This window comes from Lampetra planeri, chromosome 4, assembly GCF_965212315.1.
Source record: "Lampetra planeri chromosome 4, kcLamPlan1.2.h2, whole genome shotgun sequence".
NCBI classification, from domain to species: domain Eukaryota; kingdom Metazoa; phylum Chordata; class Hyperoartia; order Petromyzontiformes; family Petromyzontidae; genus Lampetra; species Lampetra planeri.
The window spans coordinates 27,987,203-28,008,560 of NC_136110.1; the positions used below are offsets into that span (position 1 = coordinate 27,987,203).

General features: G+C 42.7%; 1 protein-coding gene across 1 annotated transcript in view; it reads left to right on the forward strand.

The window, feature by feature from the left end:
* The window catches only part of LOC144717893 (delta-type opioid receptor-like), a 58,040-nt gene that overhangs the window by 33,222 nt on the left and 3,460 nt on the right, over positions 1–21,358 (forward strand). Inside the window, exon 2 of the mRNA XM_078593662.1 lies at positions 19,901–20,253. Coding sequence (XP_078449788.1) covers positions 19,901–20,253 — 353 coding nt within the window. The remainder of the gene's footprint in view (positions 1–19,900; positions 20,254–21,358) is intronic.

The window sequence follows — 21,358 nt, forward strand, 5'->3', positions numbered from 1 at the left end:
ACTTTTTTTTGCACAGTTTGCTGGGCATAGGCCGAAAGGCTCGAAAACGTCAAACGGGCCAGCATCAACACAACATGATCAAAGTTGTAATAGATAAAGGTTTAGCACGTTCCTTGAATTTAGCGAGGTTAGTACGAGCTTGGGAAAAGAGAGGATGCAGAGACACTTCCAATGTCGAGCAGTGCGAGGGAAGAAGCAGAAAGGGTAGTGTCGGGATCTGCAGTGGTGTGGACAATTGTGTGTATGAGGCAGAACAGTAATTCTGTAAGGAGTCATTAATTTTGATGTTTTACCTACGTGACTTTACCGAAAAAACCTAAGAATATGATTCCTTGCAGTCACGAAAGCTTCAAATCTAGAATTAAGAGTCTGGAAGAATTCCCACTTTAAAAAAAGGTTCATGGTTTCATTTCAGCACAGTCACCTACGACTAAAATTCATTGCATCGTGGGTCATACTTTTATATGATTGTGTACTTGGCTTTACGAACACTTGAAATGTTTAACATTTTGCCATTGGTTACCTATAGAACGATAAAAATTGAATATCTACACATCTCTTTGTAAATGGATATTCCTAAAGCGTTCTAGTGGCAATGCACAGTGAGATTAGTTTTTTTATCCCAAGGCATTAAGGTGTGTGAACAACAGCAACAAAAACACACTGATGGTAAGACTGGATGACTTGTGTTTAATATTAACTTTTAAAGTCATGCACATTTGTTTTATACGGTACAATGTTGCATATCCAACTAGCTGCGAAATTGAGGTAGCGGTGGATGTTCGATAAAGTTGCATATTGGTGGGTGTGTGAAAAGGCCAGATTTGTGAACATTTATAGCAATGTGCAGTTACACGCAATCAATAGAAAGTATTTTAAAATTGTGATGTTAATTCTAAATAATTGTTCTTTATTTCTTTATAGCTGTCAAAGTGTTCATATTATGTTGGTCACCATCCGGAATGTCGTTCAGAGAGCTGGGCTCCATATCAATGAGTGAGCGAAGGTCGATGCCCGTAGGCTATCTCAATCCAGCTTCTGCACCCGATCATCTCCAGCTCGGATCGAACACAGCCTGGGCCAATTTTCAAAGTCTAAATACATGGATCAGGATCGGCATCAGACAATTCGGGTGCTGTTGAGAATATAGCCATGGCGATCCTAATCGGCCGTGAAAAGGTCTATCGATCACATATTGGGAGCAGCGTGTTGATTCTGGGCTGCACTTTTCCAGGAATTGTGTTCAGTAATGCAATTGGTTGCTCGTATAACCGAGGGTGGATCTGCAACTGACAGTGTGACACTCACAGCACAACGATACAAACTAAATAAAGGGAGAATACACTCTCACTGTTGTACTGAGTTAAAACTAAAAAATTTGTACCAATATGAAGTTAAATAATATTTTTTTTAAAACCGTAGGTCAGATGCCGTGAGTGATTAACGTCTTTCTAAATTCAATGTGATATCCTGCCGAATGCGGGAAATATATTTGGCAAACCCATTCCATGGTTGTTAACTTAATCTGCAGATATGTTTGATTGCTGTATCTTGCAGCTGCCCGGTTGTGAACTTGGGATAAACAAGCCTGAAAATTGGGGTGGCAGTCCAATTTAAAATTTTAATCTGTGCTTGCAATGCAATCTCAAATGTTCTAAGAGGGGAAATGAAAGTTTATTAAATTGTCAGGAGAAAAGTGCGAAAAGCCAGCAAGACAGATGGCTTCCACCGACAATTAGAAAAGCCGGTTTGTAATCGTGTACTCAATCAGCGTGTCTTACAGGAGAAACTTGGTCACTGCCATCAGCATTAGCATAAATGGATTAATCCAATGCTGAGAGTGTTGTTGGTAATTTAAGGAACGAATATGATATATAATCATTTGTGTCTGGTTGCAGGCAGTAAGTGGTCTGAAATAGAATGTTTAACTCAGCAGAACTATTGCCACGTATAAATCAGCCAATTGGCTTATACTATGTATGTCTTTACCCATAATTCTTCACGACAATGCATGCCAAGTCCAATACAATTATATGCAGTTCTTAATTAAATCTGCAACAAATGTACGTTTTAAAGACAGATTACACAATAAATATAAATGTAACATTTACGGCCAACCAAATCTTGTTGAACAAATATTTAAACGTAGTGTGTAAACAATGTTAATTGTGTATGACACAACTTTATCAGTTACCATTAAATACACAACATCGTGTTTTTTTAACGTATAATATATTTTATTACGTTATCTAATTGCAAGGTAGCCCAAAAGTTAGATGGTCAAGAAAACTGTACTTATTATACAACATATCTAGTTCAACTAATGCCTACTTCAGCATTTTCTTGCTGTGGTTGTTCCACCTGATGAAGATTGCTTGTGTTGCGATCGAAACGTCGTGATTTGTTTTATTTTTTTTATTTATAACTACGTGACTTTACCGAAAGAACCAAATAGTATTGATTCCTGCAATCACGAAAGTTTCAAATCAAGATGAAATACTGTAGACATTCTTTTTGCCCGTATTGAAACGGCTGTACGCCGTATGGACCCGAAAACTCAATTTCCCTGGACAAGAATACGGGGTAAACCGTATGGGTTGACAGGTATGAACATGCTACAGTATGAGCACGTTTTTTTTTTAAATCCCCCATCATTGTCCACCCAGAAGTATAAACAGACACACTGCAGTTCGTCAGTCGCAAGGTCACGTGGGGTGGGGTAAAGTGTGGGTACTCCCATGCCCTCCCAAGGTGATAGATGCTGCCGGTGTGAGCTCACCTACGATTAATCGCACGTAAAATTGTGCGCTCTGTAGCATATGGAAACCTAAGACACCATTTTGCATATCTACGGGGTAGATATATCTACGGGGTAGCCAGGTGTGTTTTTTATTAATCAAATTTTCATTTAACATCAGGCGAATGGTGATTGGAGATTGAACTCCAAGCTCCAACGTGCACAGGAGAGGTACGAAGCACGCCCCAACGTTAGATTTGGGCGAATTTTGGACCGAGGAATTCAGCCGCGGTGTTGTGAGGTGGAGGGTATCTCTGATCGCTATTGCAGATACGCAATTGCCCTTCCGAAGAGGACATTTGGAATAAAGTTGTGCCGTTTCACAAACCCGTCCCACCCCCCCCCCCCCGGTGTTCAGCTGTTGTTGAGTCGCCAACTTCTTCGGAGGACAGAACACAAAGCAGAGTGTACTCATCGTCTCCGAACTTTATAATGTTTTATTGTTGTTATTGTTATCTATTTAGCCGACCATATCACCCCCACCCTACCCATTAAATGGACTTATAATGGGAGGAGAGGGGAAAGGGTGGACCGGCTACACTAGCCAGCTTGGAATGGACGTCAAACATCCCTCTAAAAGGGGCTATGTAGCAGAGGTGTGGACTCGAGTCAAGCGACTTGGACTCGAGTCAGACTCGAGTCATGATTTTGATGACTTCAGACTCGACTTGGACTTGCCTCATCTTTGACTCGACTTGACTCGGGACTCGAGAGCAAAGACTTGAGACTTACTTGTGACTTGCACAACAATGACTTTGTCCCACCTCAGAGGTGTGGACTCGAGTCATGCGACTTGGACTCGAGTCAGACTCGAGTCATGATTTTGATGACTTCAGACTCGACTTGGACTTGCCTCATCTTTGACTCGACTTGACTCGGGACTCGAGAGCAAAGACTTGAGACTTACTTGTGACTTGCACAACAATGACTTTGTCCCACCTCAGAGGTGTGGACTCGAGTCATGCGACTTGGACTCGAGTCAGACTCGAGTCATGATTTTGATGACTTCAGACTCGACTTGGACTTGCCTCATCTTTGACTCGACTTGACTCGGGACTCGAGAGCAAAGACTTGAGACTTACTTGTGACTTGCATAACAATGACTTTGTCCCACCTCAGAGGTGTGGACTCGAGTCATGCGACTTGGACTCGAGTCAGACTCGAGTCATGATTTTGATGACTTCTGACTCGACTTGGACTTGCCTCATCTTTGACTCGACTTGACTCGGGACTCGAGAGCAAAGACTTGAGACTTACTTGTGACTTGCATAACAATGACTTTGTCCCACCTCTGCTATGTAGAACTCCAATCTATTGGAGGCCCTTCCATCGGCAGTCGAATGAACGAGCATTTGCAGGGCAGCACTTTTGGCGTTTTACATTTTGCACGGCCCGAATCACTGTATCACTGTAGGTAGATGTAAGCTGGCTTTGCCCCCCCCCCCCCCTTATTAATGCTCTGGCAAAGTTTTCCCTCCGGATGTCGCGGTGCGCCGAGTGAATTGTAAAGCAGGCGAGGCTGGCGGACGCATCTTAAAAGCAATCATTCGCCATGTTAGTAATCTCGTGGGACGCTTTTTAAAACATTTAAAACGTTTATGATTGTGGTGGGCTGAGGGAGAAATAAATAAATGCATTAGGAGCCAAGTTTTGGTCTATTGTATGCAGCATTTTTGTGTGAGGGAAAGTGAAATGTAAATGAGGTTGTTTAAAAGATAATTTGGATTTATTTTTGGATTACGTAATTCCACAAACTATTAGGTAATCTAAATAGCAATAGCATTAGACCGAATGCAAACAATGGGTGCTATTGCATTTAATTAATGTAATAATTTCGGTGGAACAACCGCCAACACAATTACGGTTATATCATTTTACTTTGAGTGTCCACGTTATTAAAACATGCGCAATAGCAATTGCAATTAACTATGAAGATGAATTAATGCATTTAACCTGCTGTGTCGCCCCCCCCCCCCCCCCATGGCATGGTCTGATTCCAGTGCTCAGATTATTTACCTGCCTTATTTACATACTGCATTTCATTGAAAGTATTAAATTACGAAATCTTTTTTTTCTTTGCCCAATTATCCACAACAACCTAATTGCTCCATGACAGCGGGGGACACTCTAAAGCACGATTGTGTTTGAACATGGGCAGCTTTGCACACATGTAACCTCCAAATTCACTCACAAAGAGGCATAGGAAAGAACTCGCCAGGCACTGAGATCTAACTGGATACGTGAAAATGAGCAATATGTGAACATCTGTGGAAATTATAGATCCGCCGTGCACAAATCTTGCGATGGGTGTGGGTGGTTAATTGACCAGGATGGACATGTGAAATCGGATATGCGACATGCTGTGTGCCTAAATGCGGTCTCAGCAAGTTATATTTAGGGGGTTCATATTTTCCTTTCATTTTCAGTAAATATAAATCGATGGCTATGTTCTGTGGATGAAATATACATCTGAACATTGTCAAATCACCATTTAACTCTTACAAATATGTGTTAATAGTTTAATAACAACAATAATGTACAGCGCATTGTCAGTGCACCGCTGTATGAAGGCCTTCCCCATGCTATCATGGTCATGGGGATTGTTTGACCATACTTCGCCATGCTGGTCGAGTGCGGATTGGTTATGGGGGAGTGCAGGACCCATTTTAAGAAAAAAGATAATTCTCCACGAATATCAGCTGTGGCTGAGTTCATGACAGTAAACATTCTGTGAGCCACCGCTCTCTTTCCCTGCTTTTGCATCAGAAATGATGGAGATGAGGCATGAAGACAGACAGGCAGTCCCAATACACAACAACAACCGCCATTCGCCACTAAGTGTCTGTAACGTTACTACAGCGCTTGTGCTAGGCTTTGTGCACGTTAAGGCCACGTGAGGTGTGTCTGACGCCAGCCGGCAGATACTATGGGTCGACTGATTGCGATGACTGGCCAATTCACCTGTGCCCCCTACTGTGCCAACCTGCCGTGTTTTATCCAACCGGCGCTCCGCTCGTTGTTGTGAGCGTCGCTCCTCTGCCCTCCGTTGTTGTTGGAGGGCCACTGCCTCCCACTGCCCAGTAGCGTCCTTCACGAGCCACCTCCACTGAGGTCGATCTTGACATCGCTGGTACCAGTCATCGGCAAGTCCACTCAGCTCCACGTCCTCCTGTACCACATCACTCCATCTCTTCTCTAGCCCGTGCCACGCTCGTTTAGCCCTCTCTATCTGACCCATACACAGAGCTACACAACAGGCACATTTCAGGAAGACCACTCTTCTCACCGTGCACTGTGAATGCCGGAGTACTATTTTCAGTCGAAATTTGGCCAGGTTAAGTATCTAAACCCCTATTTTGTCACAATATACGAATGCATTCAACGTGAAGTCACTTTATTACATCTGCGATTAGTCATAGATTAGCGTAATGGATTTCGAACGCATAGCTGCAGTCGATGGCAATCGACTGAAGTGCCCGTCCCACCGTCGTTCCGTTTGCAAGGCGACCGTTGAGAAATATGCGTAGAGGTCGACGTTTCATCTAAGTTTCAACTTCCGTGCATTCCTGTTTACGTGGGGCCCAGCTCCTGAGAATGGGCTCATTAGTGCGCAGCTAAAATCGTAGCTTTCTAAAGCAGCATGTACCCGGTACCTTCTTCCACCTCCAGCTATTGATCATCTCAAGGCCAGGCGTAATAGGATCTCCATAGCTCCCCAGAGAGGTAAAAACCCCTAGACACGCGTGTGTCAGGCATGCGTAATTGAGTCTGTCATTTATCGGTTGCCTCCTGGAGACGAAGTCACGGGGCAGGAATGTAATGCTACGGACAAACGCAACTGATGTGCTTATCTTCTTGGTTCTTTCGGTAAAGTCACGTAGAAGGGAAGTAATAATATGTTTTATTTTTATTATTTTATTACTTCCCTTCTACGTGACTTTACCGAAAGAACCAAGAAGATGAATCCCTGCAGTCACGAAAGCTTTAAATCGTGATGTGCTTATGTTTGTGAGACAAAGATCCCCCGTGTAGCCTTAACAGACTGTAGGGGCAAGTGCTGTTAGCGAGCACCTATGAAGGCCGGAACGGTACACGAGGGGGTGGGGTGGCCAGCACCACGCCCGACCGCCTTTGTCTCCCCAGTGGCGATGTTTACACACCGCACCAGGTACTCATTTAAGGCTGAGTCGACCTAGGGGAGGCCCAGGACCGGTTCAAATAATCGTCACTGGTGTTGGCCGTGAGCGGGAATCGAACCCGGGTCGCCAGGTTCATAGCGCAGCGCGCTAACCGCTACACTACCGCTCCCCACAAACACACAGCCATAACGATTTTGCAGGCTTCCCAATTATAATTTGTGTTCGTCATCATCGTCGGTCATGGTCAATCCACAGCTGGATGAAGGCCTCCCCGAAGCTGCCGCCGCCCACCTCTTATGATACCGCAGTGCGATAAACCACCTGACACCTGCATTACAGTTTCGTGTTTGATTTGTTGCTGTGCCGTGATTCACAGTGCCTAATCAGCGATGGAATATTGTCCAAGCGTTCTGGTTGTTTTAAGTCCATGTTTATGAAGACACTTGCACCACGTAATCTCCATAATACAGTTTTTTTGTGAAAGCCTCCGTGTCAAACTGACCACATAATCTGTTTGTGGAATTGGATTTTTTTTTGCAGTCTTGGAAAGTAATACGCTGTGTAAACGTGGCGTAAATCAATTTATAAAATGAGCTTAGGAAAGATGGAAATCTTAATGAGATTAAGAAATACGGCTTGGTTAGCCACGGCGTAATAATGAACGGTAGCTCATTTAATTAGATATTTTATTTGTATACAAATTTGTTGACACACCTATTCATATTAACCTATGTTCATCTTCATTAATAGGGTTCAACTTTAGAGATGTACAGTTGATATTACATTTCACTTACATCAGCGTATTACCGTTCGATAAAATGCCATGCGATGAAGTGGCTTGCATGCTTTTAAACATCCGTGCTTTGGATATTTGAGAAGTTGTGCACAAGTAGGCAATGATATGGAGTCACCGAAATATAAGTGTGGCCAGAATAATCCGTGGTGCCTGTATATTTGGAGTTTCCATGTCTCTCCCACCGTGAGAACATGCAAACTACAAATATACACTTCATTGAGCTGTCGTTTATGTCCACGTCGCTTCTGAAACATAGATAAATAGTTCAGTGGGACCTTGGTAATTATAAAAAAATTAACCCGTAAAAACAAAGTTTTTCACTATAAATCCTTTATATGCGTGGCGGCTAGAGTCCTCTCGTCCTCTGGCTTGAGATGGCTGCCTCCTATGGGTCAGATGATTGTCTGCCACCAATAAGCAATTGGTAATTAAATATTTTTAAAAAAATTCCTAAAAAGTGTAAAATTTTGGGAAAAATTTTTCACGAAAATAAATTGTCACGCACAACGAGTCTGTGTGCAAAATGTCAGCTCGATTGGATCACGGGAAGTGGGTTAAAAAACGACCGAAAGATTTGCACAGTCGTAAGCGCGCAAGCAAGCACGCAAGCACGCAAGCAAGCAAGCAAGTGAACTTAATATAAAGGATTTAAAAATATATACAGTTGAGTTTATAGTTTAGTTTCGTGGCGTTGGTACACTGGCAAAGCCAAGGTGAAAAAGTTGTGCACTTTGGGGAAGCGAGAACGCTTGGACGAGTTGGCCCTTTGAAATGATATTCGAATTACTCAAAGCTATGGTTGTCACATGTTCTGTTTGAAATCCCTTCTGCCAATTTGGGACGGCAGTTGCAGCTCGTCTCAATAAAATCATCATCTCGCCACAAATGACCCAGGGTCCGAGAAGAATTTTGTGTGGCTCAAATTTAAGGTCTTGCATTGTGGTCAATGCTACCCCGCACCACAAGGTTCTCTGCTGACATACGTCCCTCTCGGCAAATCTTGCAGCTGGCGTATGCCCTCAAAACTGCTTTCATTGAATGGTGCGCGTTACCATAAACAACGGTGCATTTTGCAACATGGCACATGTTTATGATTTGCAGTGTAAGCCAGATAGTGGGACACATTAAGTGCCACTGCCTGTTGTAATGCATTATTCGTTATGCTTCAGGCATGCTGACATCCGTGATGAATACATCGCTGTTAAGAAGGAAATTGCTATCGTTTTTTAACAAGCCTACAAATCATTTTCCCACGTACTCTATTTACTACAGAAACCAATCGGTGCTTATCATCGTGACCTTTAAGGATAGCTCATAGTGTAATTCATCCATTGTAATTTAATATACTTTGTTTTGAATGGTTCTTATTGAAAAGTTTGCTCTTTAAAGCAAAGTATTCAATGCGCATAACAATAATGTCATGAGCTCAGAATTTGCGATGCCACCGAGTGTTTGGACATGAAATTCCCTGCAAAATTCATGAACCTATCGTGATTTCAAACTGCTCGTGGAACCAGGAAAAAAAAAACTCTTCTGAAATACACGGCTGGGTTTGAATTTCCAGCATCAATCAACACCATCACAATGCACGTAACCAGTGTTGCGAATCCCCATCGGGAAACCACACTGTGCACAACTTCTTCGGATGAATTCCCAATGTACGCTGCACATTGACATTGCTGATGTCATCCTATAGCTGTGCGCCTCCCTCCATTGGGAATGCAGGAGTCAGAAATGTTCAGCACTTCATAGTGGAGCCCGAGATTGAGTTGTGCAGCTTCAATCTTCAATTCATGACCTTACCTTCATTTTCATCAAAAATTACAAAACCATTCAACTGCACTGTCTGGGTAAAAAAAAATGTTTTATGTCTTTTTCTTCACTGCATATCACAGCACTTTTTCCAGAAAGTACCACAGGTGTGTCACTCTCCTGTTTTATCGTCCTGTCATGAACAGTTACGTTTTACTCAGTCTTTAAACTCATCATTTGACCCGGCGAATTTAGCTGGCCTTGCAGTTATCACGTGAATGCTTTAAATATTTACGTGGTGTCAATTTTTATTTTAGATTTTACTCAATTGCATGCTGGTTATCACACTGGAATTGCACTCCAGAGGCTGCCAGTTTCATCTCCCCGCGTGACAGCTGAAACGATGGGGACGCTTCTTAAATCCCCGCACCTCGGTCCCACCCATCGGTACGCCAGTGAGTTGAATGGAACGAGTTATAAAAATGTGTATTTATCCGGGAGAATCCGATGAGCTAAAGTTAGGACACTCCCACTTTTTCCGAGGCATCTGCAAGAAAAGGCCAATACCCTCAAGAGTTCCCCCCTCGTGAAGGCCCTTCCACCAGCAGTGACAAGAACAAGCAATTGCTGGGCTGCACCTTTGCCTTTTTACCTTCATGCAGTTGTGCTTAAATCAGAAAGAAAAACATTGCATGAATGTATTTTTTGTGCCTGTTTTTTGAAATCCATGTCCTTCCTTGAATGTTTACTATTTGACTTAAATCTTTCGTAACTGCAGAAATGCATACTCTTTGGGTCTTTCGGTAAAGTCACGTAGATAGAAAGATAATTAAAAAATACATCACGACCTTTCGATCGCAACACAAGCAATCGTCTTCAGGTGAAAAATAAAATTCACATGAGGACGATTGCTTGTGCTGCGATCGAAACGTCGTGATTTTAATTTTTCTATCTACGTGACTTTACCGAAAGACCCAAAGAGTATGTTTACTCTTTGTGTACATTTTTAGCACCAGTGGCGTTTGACACAACTTTGACAGTACGTGCACAGCACTTTCTGTACAATCCATGGCCAGATGAGGGCCTTTCTACACCATGTCAACCTTGAGGGTTGTGTCGCCACACCTCACGGCTAACAGGGGTTGGTAAAGGTGGGAGAGCATGGATGTGGAAGCGTAGAAATTGAGAACAACAATGGATTTCGCTGCACCACCATCTACTGCAAACCACCCCAGCACTTTTTGATTTAAAGCTTTCGTGCCTGCAGGGATTAATATTCTTGGTTCTTTCGGTATAGTCACGTATAAGGGAAATAATAAAATAATGAACATAAAACAATTAAATTCTCACGACGTTTCGATTGCAACACAAGCAATTAGCATCAGGTGTGAAAACCAAAGCATGAATTTTTTTTTTAAAAGTGGCGGTTTTTAAATCCTTTATATTAAGTTCGCTTGCTTGCTTGCGCGCTTATGACCGTGCAAATCTTCCGGTCGTTTTTTAACCCACTTACCGTGATCCAATCGAGCTGACATTTTGCACACAGACTCGTTGTGCGTGACAATTTATTTTCGTGAAAAATTTTTTCCAAAATGTTACACTTTTTAGGAAAAAATAAATTTCAGATTTTATTTAAAATACCAATGTGATAAAAATGAAACTCTTACTCAAGAAAAACAGAAATGAATAATAAAATAAAACCGATGCCACGCATATAAAGGATTTATAGTGAAAAACGTTGTTTTTAAGGGTTACATTTTTTTCATAACCTGTGTGTGCATGGAGATCGCCCAATCAGGCACGTTCTAAGCTCAACCCCTGACTCGACAGTAGTACACTGTTACTATTGTATTACTGGCAGAGGTCGCAAACGGGTACTCGATACCCGTACCCTACCCGATACCCGGCTACCTGTACCCGGCCGGGTACGGGTACCCGTTTGCGACCCTGGTGCGGCCGGGTACGGGTACGGGTAGGTCGTGAGTCACTGGTGAGTAACCGTTTGTCACTCATTTCCCAACGTCTTGTCTCTTCTCACAATTCAAGTTCCTAGAATCAACCCACCCGCGCCTGCAACATGGCTTCATCCCAGAGGTCGCAATCAGGTACCCGATACCCGTACCCTACCCGTACCCGGTCGGGTACGGGTACCCGTTTGCGACCCTGGTGCGGCCGGGTACGGGTAAGGAATCAAAATCCCGCTTGCGACCTCTGATTACTGGGTATGAAATAACGTTGCACACAACTCTATCCTGAATATCTTACGAAGAGCATGGCAATATGCTGCCACCTGCTGATACGTAATTGGATTCACACTTCATGTGCACGGTAAATTGTTAATGCGACATCGCTGCAAATATTAATCGGGTATAACGTTTTGCGATGAATTATTACAGAGCTGGTCAAGCTAAAAGTATTATATAAACAACAAAAAAACCAACTAGATGCTATCATACAATTGTGTCAAATGTGTTTAAAATGTGTATGCATGCGCATGATATATATTACATCTGCACGTGGGCTCAAGGGGAAGCAATTTACCACGCGTTCTGGAAGCTCAATTAAAAAAAAACATCAATGCACTAATTCTAGATTTGAAGCTTTCGTGACTGCAAGGATTCATACTCTTAGTTCTTTCGGTAAAGTCACGTAGGTAAAAAAGTGAAATTAAAATTAATAAAAAATAAAATAATAAATGAAATTAAAATTCATAAAAAATAAAATAATATTTCTTTATTAATTTTAATTTCATTTTTTACCTACGTGACTTTACCGAAAGAACTAAGAGTATCAATGCACTAGGATATCAACTGCAATGCAAAAGTGTTCAAACGAATGTACAGTTTCTTAAACAATTCCGGTTTGAACACGCAGCAGGATAATACATTGGTGGTTGGTCAGAATCGAATCACGACATGAGTCCAGCACCAGGTCACGTGCGCGTGTTTTGTTTCCTGTTAAGAGCACTGCCAGAGGCTAACACATGTTTGTATAAAAACAACTCTAAGATGTAATCCTCTACTACTGACCTTAACCCTGTCCTATATCATTCCTGCACAACCAGGTATCCTATTCCTAACCCTTCAACCTTACTTTAGCCCTAACGCTAGTCCCCAAATCGCTTGTAATAATAACTAAACAGTGACTACTCCAAAGGGTGTATTTTGTACATGTATGTATGTTGAACTTCTTTTACACAGTACTTAGTCCATCATGCTAATCGCAGGTGTGTGGGGAAGTTGAATATTAGAAGACACAGTAAAAAGCCAAGTGAAATCCCGTCATGTATTTCCCATTCTAATTATTGTGACAGTACCCCCATGTGAATGCCCATCGCACATTCAGTTGAGTTTAATAACCAAATCTGCCCCGGGCAAAGTGGTGGGAAACAGCTGTGCCGTGCGACATCACAGGCTGGCTGCCTCCGTCAAAGATTATGACCGTAACCGAATTGTGGGGGGGGTGGGGGGTTGGGGGCAATCCTCCTACTCTTTTCATTATTCTATCGATAGATGTACACCGGCGGTGGCATGGCCTAGCGGTGTAGCACCGTCGCCAGAGGTCGCAAACGGGTTTTGATTCCTTACCCGTACCCGGCAGCACCAAGGTCGCAAATGGGTACCCGTACCCGGCCAGGTACGGGTTCCCGTTCCCTACCCGTACCCGTACCCTACCCGAAATGAGTGACAAACGGTTACTCACCAGTGACTCACGGCCTACCCGTACCCGGCCGCACCAGGGTCGCAAACGGCTACCCGTACCCGGCCGGGTACGGGTAGCTGGGTATCGGGTAGGGTACGGGTATCGGGTACCCGGTTGCGACCTCTGACCGTCGCCGCTTGGCGTACAGGTTCACGGTTCCGAATCGCGTTTCGGAGTCCAACAGCCACCACCGATGTTAACGCTGCGGGCGACGAAACCGCAGCAGCGCGGCACCGCCCGGCCTCACGGTTGTCGATCAAGAGACCCTGGTGTCAGTACGAGTAGGGCACCGCGTTCCCGTGTCGGGGTCCTGATTTGCCAAGGAATAAATTGGCCCGCATGTCAATCAATTTGGGATTATAGATCGCAATGTTCGGCTCCCTCCTGGCAGACAAATGCCCCCGGGCCAATATCGCAAACAAGACGATGTTGGTCTCTTGAGTTCTCAAACTGATTACGTGAAATAAACTTGACGTGGTTTTGGAGTCGTCCCATGTATCGTTTCGCATGCTGGGAGCTTCAGAGAAACATCGGACAGCATACCAAACAACTCCGTGGTACAACCGAAAACACATCGGACATCATACCAAGCATACCCAATGCATGGTCCTCCTGAAACTGAGCCCTCAGACTCAGTGGGGGACTCTTCCCTGGGAAATAAAAAAAAAGTTAAACAAAATAAAAAAAGATGGGCAGCGCAGCAACATTCATTTTGTAATTTACGATCCTCAGCAACCCGCATTGACCTGCGAGGCGAAGTATTTTAAAATGAGAACATCATATCCACCCGCAATGGCTTGGAGAGGCCCTCATCCAGCAGTGGATTGATCAATGGGGCCGTGCAGGCTGCACATTGTTCTGTCATTTGATCTTCATGGCGGTACCCCGGGGTAGCAAATAATACAGAATGGCCGAGGCAATTAAATACTTTTTTTCTGGGACACTATTTTTTCCAGGGGTGTTACTTCACTCCGCGACTGGGTTACCAATCAATTTCGAAATCGGTGGTGCCACTCAACGAAGTCGAAACGCAACGAGGACGACTGCGCCGAAACCCTGAACGCTCGCGGTACGCACCGTAGTGGTGCATCGTGTACAGCTCGTCGAGATGAGTCGATTGCCGCATCGCCGACTTATCAACAGACTCAAAACGACTGCATCACGGACATTGTGCGAGAGCCGGGGTTACTATGGTACCCCGGGGCACCGCCACGAGGTTCATTTAACAGATTTTCTTTTGGACCGAGATAATTTCTCACGCGAAATTGCGTTCCTCACACCCACCACAACCAACCTCCCCACCACCACCACCACCATGGAGATTTTGCAGTCGTGACCGTCGGTGTGTTTCCAAACTGCATTGACTGCCGTGGCCAATTTGTGGTGGGAATGGCCATAGCGAGTGATGTTGTCAGCTGGGGGGGGGGGGCACCGGGTGCGCATTAGCTGCGTGTAGTTACGTCCACACTGTGTGCATTATATCTGAGCCTTTCTGTGGAGATGGTTTTTTAGATTTCCATGGCAACCTCAGCAGTACTCTTGGGAACTGGTGAGAGATTGGGACGCGTTAGCGAAGGTGTCTGCGCGCGTATGCATATTGACGAGACGCGAAGACACAGAATGGCAGCAAAAAGAAAATGTCACGAATTCTCTTCGCGTTTTCACTGCAATCGTTTCAATGGTCGCAACTGCCACTTTTGATCACAGCCCAGCGATTCATTAGCAGATGGACATTTGAATGCGATACACTGGAGTCTTCGTTGCAAATATTTCACGTACCTTTTTTTCAATGGAATATATTCATATATTTTGCAATTGAAGGCAATATTGTGTCGAGATGAAATGTTGAATGTGGCAATGGCACCACCAATAATAATTTAAAAGTGACAAAACATTCTGTGAAAATCGGCCACAGTACAGAACGGAATTATTCAACAACTGAACAAGGAAAAAATCCACATTTAGCATTCACCCAGCACACACACACACCTGTGTTTCGTTTATGGAAATTTTATGTCGCATGAAATTGCCGATTACACCACAAAAAACTACTCTGCTCAGTCAATTTAATCTCAGGGAGGTGGGCTAATTTAAAGAACACAATATTATATATTGCTGCAATTATAAACATGGCACATTCAATCGTCAATGCATGAGTGGCCCAGAACACACGGTTGTTTTCTTTAGCTGGGTAGTGTGAACAAAGTGGGCTCGGCACTGTGATCCAACCATTGTGGATGAGTGCCCAAATACGGACGAAGCTAAAATAAGCGAACGCCTTCAAACCACAAGGTGGTAGCATTGCAGCTTTAATAAAAACCCGCCTGAAGTGCTCGTTTCGTTTACCGATTCCGTGTATTGTTCCAGGATGGTTTAACATCGTGAGGCACGGGATTTTTGGTACAAATGTTATTGATTTATCAATGCCTTCCAGATTTTTTAATCCACGTTTGTGTTATTGGTGAGGTTTTTTTAGAAATGTAATTGCAACTATTTGTAGATAGCACAAGAAATAGGTTTGACTGTTGCGTATGTATTTTTATAGTCTATAGATGTGTGTGTTTATGTGTATACAGCGGGGAGCGGTTAGTGCAGCGGTTAGTGTTCTACGGTCAACACCACTGACGATTATCTGAACCAGTCCTGGGCCTCTCCTAGGTCGACTCAGTCTCAAATGAGTATCTTGTGTGGTGTGTAAACATTGCCACTAGGGAGACAGAGGCGGCTGGGAGTGGTGTTGGCCACCAACCCCTCGTGTTCCGGGTTTCATAGGTACTTGCTAACAGCACTTGCCCCAATAGTTTTTTCAGGCTATATGGGGGATCTTTGTCTTTTTGTTTTACAGTATATTCAACTCGCTCAATTATTTATAAACGCATGTTGAAATGTATCTCAACATATGAAGAGCAAATCAAGCTTCAATACGTTCTTCTATCGAGCCGTCCATATATGACGTCACGCACCTAGGGGGGGGGGGTCAGACATTTGTGACGATGTGTGACGAGGTGCGGGGGGGCTTGAGAAATGTGACGTCACATCAAAATGCGCAACTTTAAATAAATATAGACGACACGTTCTTCTTAATTAAATAGACTTTTTAATACATGTTTTCTCCTACAACATCAGAGTGCAGCGCCACATTAAATACGCACTACAATAACAATAGTTTAAAGCGATTTGAAGCATGTTTATTTTCAAAATGGAAATATGGTTTGGGGGGGGGGGCAGAACTTTGTGACGTCATATTTGAGGGGGGGTCTGACTTTTTGTGACGCCGTGTGACGAGGGGGGGGGGGGTAAAAAATCGTCCAAAATCGCGTGACGTCATTTATGGACGCACGAGTAAGAACGTTACTTGGAGAGAAAAAAAAAGTTGAGGAGAAAGCAATCAAATGTCCAGACAATCCTGAATTTTTTTTCTGCTCAAATACATATTTAGATGTGGCCAGGTGACTCAGGGAATGTTGCTTGTGCCGTGCGGCTGAGATCCAGAGTTTTAATTTTAGGTTTCGGCCAACTGTGATTACGCTATGTTGTCCAGTTTAGTGCTGTCTTACTCTGTGCCTGGTCATTAAAGAGTGCATAATCCTAATAAAAAAAATAAACTTTCACCTTACGTTTGAATTTCACATAATTGTGCCGGGAATTGCTCTTTGGATTTAAACGAAATTATTTCACTGAACTCAACATTTCACCGTTGCGGGGTATGTGGGAAAATGCAGCAGTCCCTAAAATGGATTTTTTTTTAAAGGCCAATTTAAAGGAATCTAAGTACTGCAGTGTTGTGATACCTTCCCCCTACAGGCAGTTATATGCCACAATGTAACACACCGCTCTGAAAGTTCAGTTTCAGTTTTATTTATTAGGTTTAGCCCTGTGAGCCATTCGGCTCTTGACTCGGGTGCAACTGCAACAAACAAAAACATGAACAAAGAACATCTTAAAGTGACGACGCACAACAGAAACATCCAGGAAAAAACAGCAAAGTCTTCCAGAAAAAAGCACCGTATATCAACGATGTCTGCAAAAATCCCAGTGGAATGCAAGTCAAACAATAACAACCATAAGACAATTTAGATTAAAGTTATCAAGTTATCTCCGTACTTCAACAAACAAACATGGCTTAATCATACGTTTTCGAAATCACCAATATACAGCTATAAAAACAATGTAACAGTGATCATAGGAACTGTTGTTCAAATTTAACAATAAACGATATCCATAACATGTACGACCCATCTTTGCAGCCATAGCTTGCAGCCTGAGACACTCCATAACAGCAGGAGGATCAGCAGCAGTATCAACATGTTTCAATGAGTTCCAATTGGATAATGCTGCAATATTGGGAATACATAGGGCAAAGATGAGATGAATGAATACACTGGTCAAGACACTTTTTCTGGCATAAGGTATTCCAACGGTTTTAAGGTAATTTTGGGGTGCTGATTCCAAATCCGGCATCAGTTTTTGTCTATCACATCAGGTTTTTGAGATATTAAATATTGCATTTTCAATAAAAACTGCAGAAGAAAAATATTAAATAAATGTGGATATCGACATAAAATGATATTATAAACACACTATCCTAAAAATACAGCACCATATTTTAACACTAAAGCACTCGCAACAACTTATAATCATAAGTGACAGAGTTAATTTTGGGTAAAATCAATGAAAATGGGGTATGCCGATAGCATAAAAATGATGTGATAGAGCAAATCTGAGATCAGATTTGGAATCAGCACCCTGAAATTAGTCTAAAACAGCTGCAAAAGTCCAGGCCAGAAAAAAATGTATTTTTTTTGTTGACCAGTGATATGCATGAAAAATAAAGAAAGAAATACGTTTTTCAAAGACACCGCTGTAATCGTGTTCGTGTGTGTGTGAAAAGGGCCAGCATTAAGCAATAATGTGTGCAGCTACACCTGATTGTTTAAAGCGCATGTTAAGAGTGGATTTACACGGTGTTTCAAAAATAAATTACACTCACAAGAATTTGGTACAATACCACCAGAAATGTGCCTTCGGGCTTAGGAGACCACCTGGAGAAAATTCCAGGCACGCGTTGACAACGATGGCGAACAAGTGGAGAATCTTTGACTTTTTGAAGCTATTCACATAATTTGTTATTATGTTACTGTGTAGTATTATCCGTTCTTTTTCCATTAAAAACGATAGTCCCAGAAAGTGTTAACATTAAATTTCGATTTAAAGCTTTCGTGACTGCAGGGATTCATCTTCTTGGTTCTTTCGGAAAAGTCACGTAGAATGGAAATAATAAAGTAATAAAAAGAAAACATAACGAAATAGTTATTTATTTAATTACTTTTCTTACTGCTATTTTTTTTCTTATTTCCATTCTACATGACTTTACCGAAAGAACCAAGAAGATGAGTGTTAACATTGTTTTGAAGCACCTTCTATAATCCATTCCACAGCATATTGCCTGGTGCTTATGAAAGTGCACATATTATAGTGAGACGAGATGAATATTTACTAGTGGGTACACATTCCTTTATTTTTATTATTACTAGTATGTGCCCAAGTGGGCATTGCAAATTAAATTAAAATCATTAAAAGTAAAATAAAAATAAAATAAAAATCACGACGTTTCGGAAGCAACACAAGCTTCCGTCTTCAGGTGGAACCGTCACAGCACGATAGCTGTATCATGCTATGACGATAGCTGTATCGTGCTGTGACGGTTCCACCTGAAAACGGAAGCTTGTGTTGCCTCCAAAACGTCGTGATTTTTATTTTACTTTTATAAATTCTAATTTTTTACCTACGCGACTTTACCGAAAAAACCTAAGAATATGAATCCTTGCAGTTACGAAAGCTTCAAATCTAGAATTCAGCCAAAATATTGCCCCAGGACGAGGCCAGCCGAGAAATGGTCATCCTCTTTCATTGGCTGATGCCATCATTGACATTTGTGTCTATCAATACACGCTAGTCCTAATTAGGTTAATCTGCTGTCCTAAATATAGAATATTTGCAAGTTCATTGCCACGTTAATATTTCCATAGCATCCAGTTCATGATCGAGCACACGCATGCAGGAACTTCACACGACCCACAGACCTAGAATCCAAATTAACAGTTGGAAATATCGCTCATAGTTGCCCCTGCCTACCAAAATATAACGTTGCTCGCCTAAGTGTGTGTTTCGGGTTTTACCCCGTAACGTTTGGCATGATGTGTGACGTTTCATTCTGAATCAGTTCCTGAAGAAGCTCCCAACGCGTGGAACATTTAACATCGGACATTATGTCAAATAACAACAACACGCATTATACAACACAAAAACATTGGCGCGCTATATAGCATAACCGCGAAAACATCGTCGCAAAATATAACATTTGTACATTGCAGCGATTTATATGTGCTGGGGATGAGCAGAAATCCAGCGCGTATCTGTTGCAACCCATCTAGAAAGTGTGAATGACAAAACGAGAAAGATGAATGCCCCTGGAGTGAGCAAGGCGATCTCTGCTGTGGTGAGGTCATTGTCTGCAGAGATGACCTTTACACATCCCCAATGTGCAAGCAAACCATATGTGCACATTTGTAAAAAAAAATGTTTAATACAGCAGGCTTTAGCTGGAGAAGGGACGAAAAAAGTTGCTGTTATTTTGAGAAATGGCTCGTGCAATGTACCGGAAATTGTGACATTAACACTTGCTCTCCTTTGTGGGATTTCGTTTCTAACCAGGTACACGAAAATGAAGACGGCTACCAACACGTACATCTTCAACCTTGCCCTGGCAGACACATTGGTCACCACCACCTTGCCCTTCCAGAGTGCCGATTACCTCATGGGCTCGTGGCCTTTCGGAGAGGTGATCTGCAAGGTGGTGATGTCCATCGACTACTACAACATGTTCACCAGCATTTTCACGCTCACGATCATGAGCGTCGATCGCTACATCGCTGTTTGCCACCCAGTGAAGGCTCTGGACTTTCGGACGCCCTCCAAGGCCAAGTTGATCAACATCTGCATCTGGATCTTGTCGTCAGCCATTGGCATTCCCGTCATCGTCATGGGAACGGCCAAGAAAGAGGAGGGTAAGGGTGACTTTAGCGTTTGGAATGTTTTTTTTTCTCTTAGTTTAATTTCATTTTCAGTGTCCTGCCTTTGGGTGGGATTTCTTATCACAAGTTACCAGGCATAGGAGAAGTATTGGCAATATGCTAACGATAACTGTGAAAATGTATGTTTAAATGTCTATTAGGCCTCAACTTAATGCAGCTTCATTTTTTTTAACCAAACTGTCCATGAAAATATTTCTACGAACCATTTACATACTACAACCCGGCATTTACATTTCAATATCACTCTCGGTTGAGATTAATGTAAGACCCCCACCACCCCCCCCCCCCCCCATATCTATTTATTAAATAAAGTCATCAAAATGTGCTTCGGTCAATTCACTGCCAGAGGAATGCCTCCACCAGACCATCACCATCCCTCAGAGTCCTGGATTTAATAATCCACCTCGCAACTGTAACGTGCCGATTTCATTGCTCCATCTCCGCAGGGCACCTACTCGTGGGTGTGTTCCCTGAGCGGGCTGCCACGTCATCATTATTCATAAATCGGACCCAGAATTTGCATTCAAATGGCACTCTCCATTTATATTTACGTCACGCCATCCAATCAGTTTATTTGGTACAGAATGCTGGAGAAATTGTGTTTGCATTAGATTTATATATTTTTTTTATATTGCTCGTTACCAAAAAAAAACATTTGCACAGTTCAAGATATAGAATGGACTGGAAAAGCGATTGACTAATTTATCATCTTTAATCGTAAAGCCATTTATTATTCAAATGTACAGCGCTTTGCCAATCCACTGCTGGGTGAAGGCCTCTTTCAATCCATTTTGGTCCTGGGGGTTGTTTGACCCTACTTCACCACGCTGGTCAGTGAGAGTTGGTGATGGGGGGGGGGGGAGACAAGGTCCAGTTTAAAATCCCTCGCCACTGATGTTAGTGGTTGTTCGAACTGAGATGGCCGGATTCACACAGCATTATCTTCGTGATCTTTTTTGCCAGAATGAAATTGATGAAAAACTAATAATAGGTTCCACCCTTTGGGTCCCATAGATATAACTGCTCAACTCGAGGTACAAATGCTCTCATACTTGCATTGCCTTTGTGGTGTTCGCCC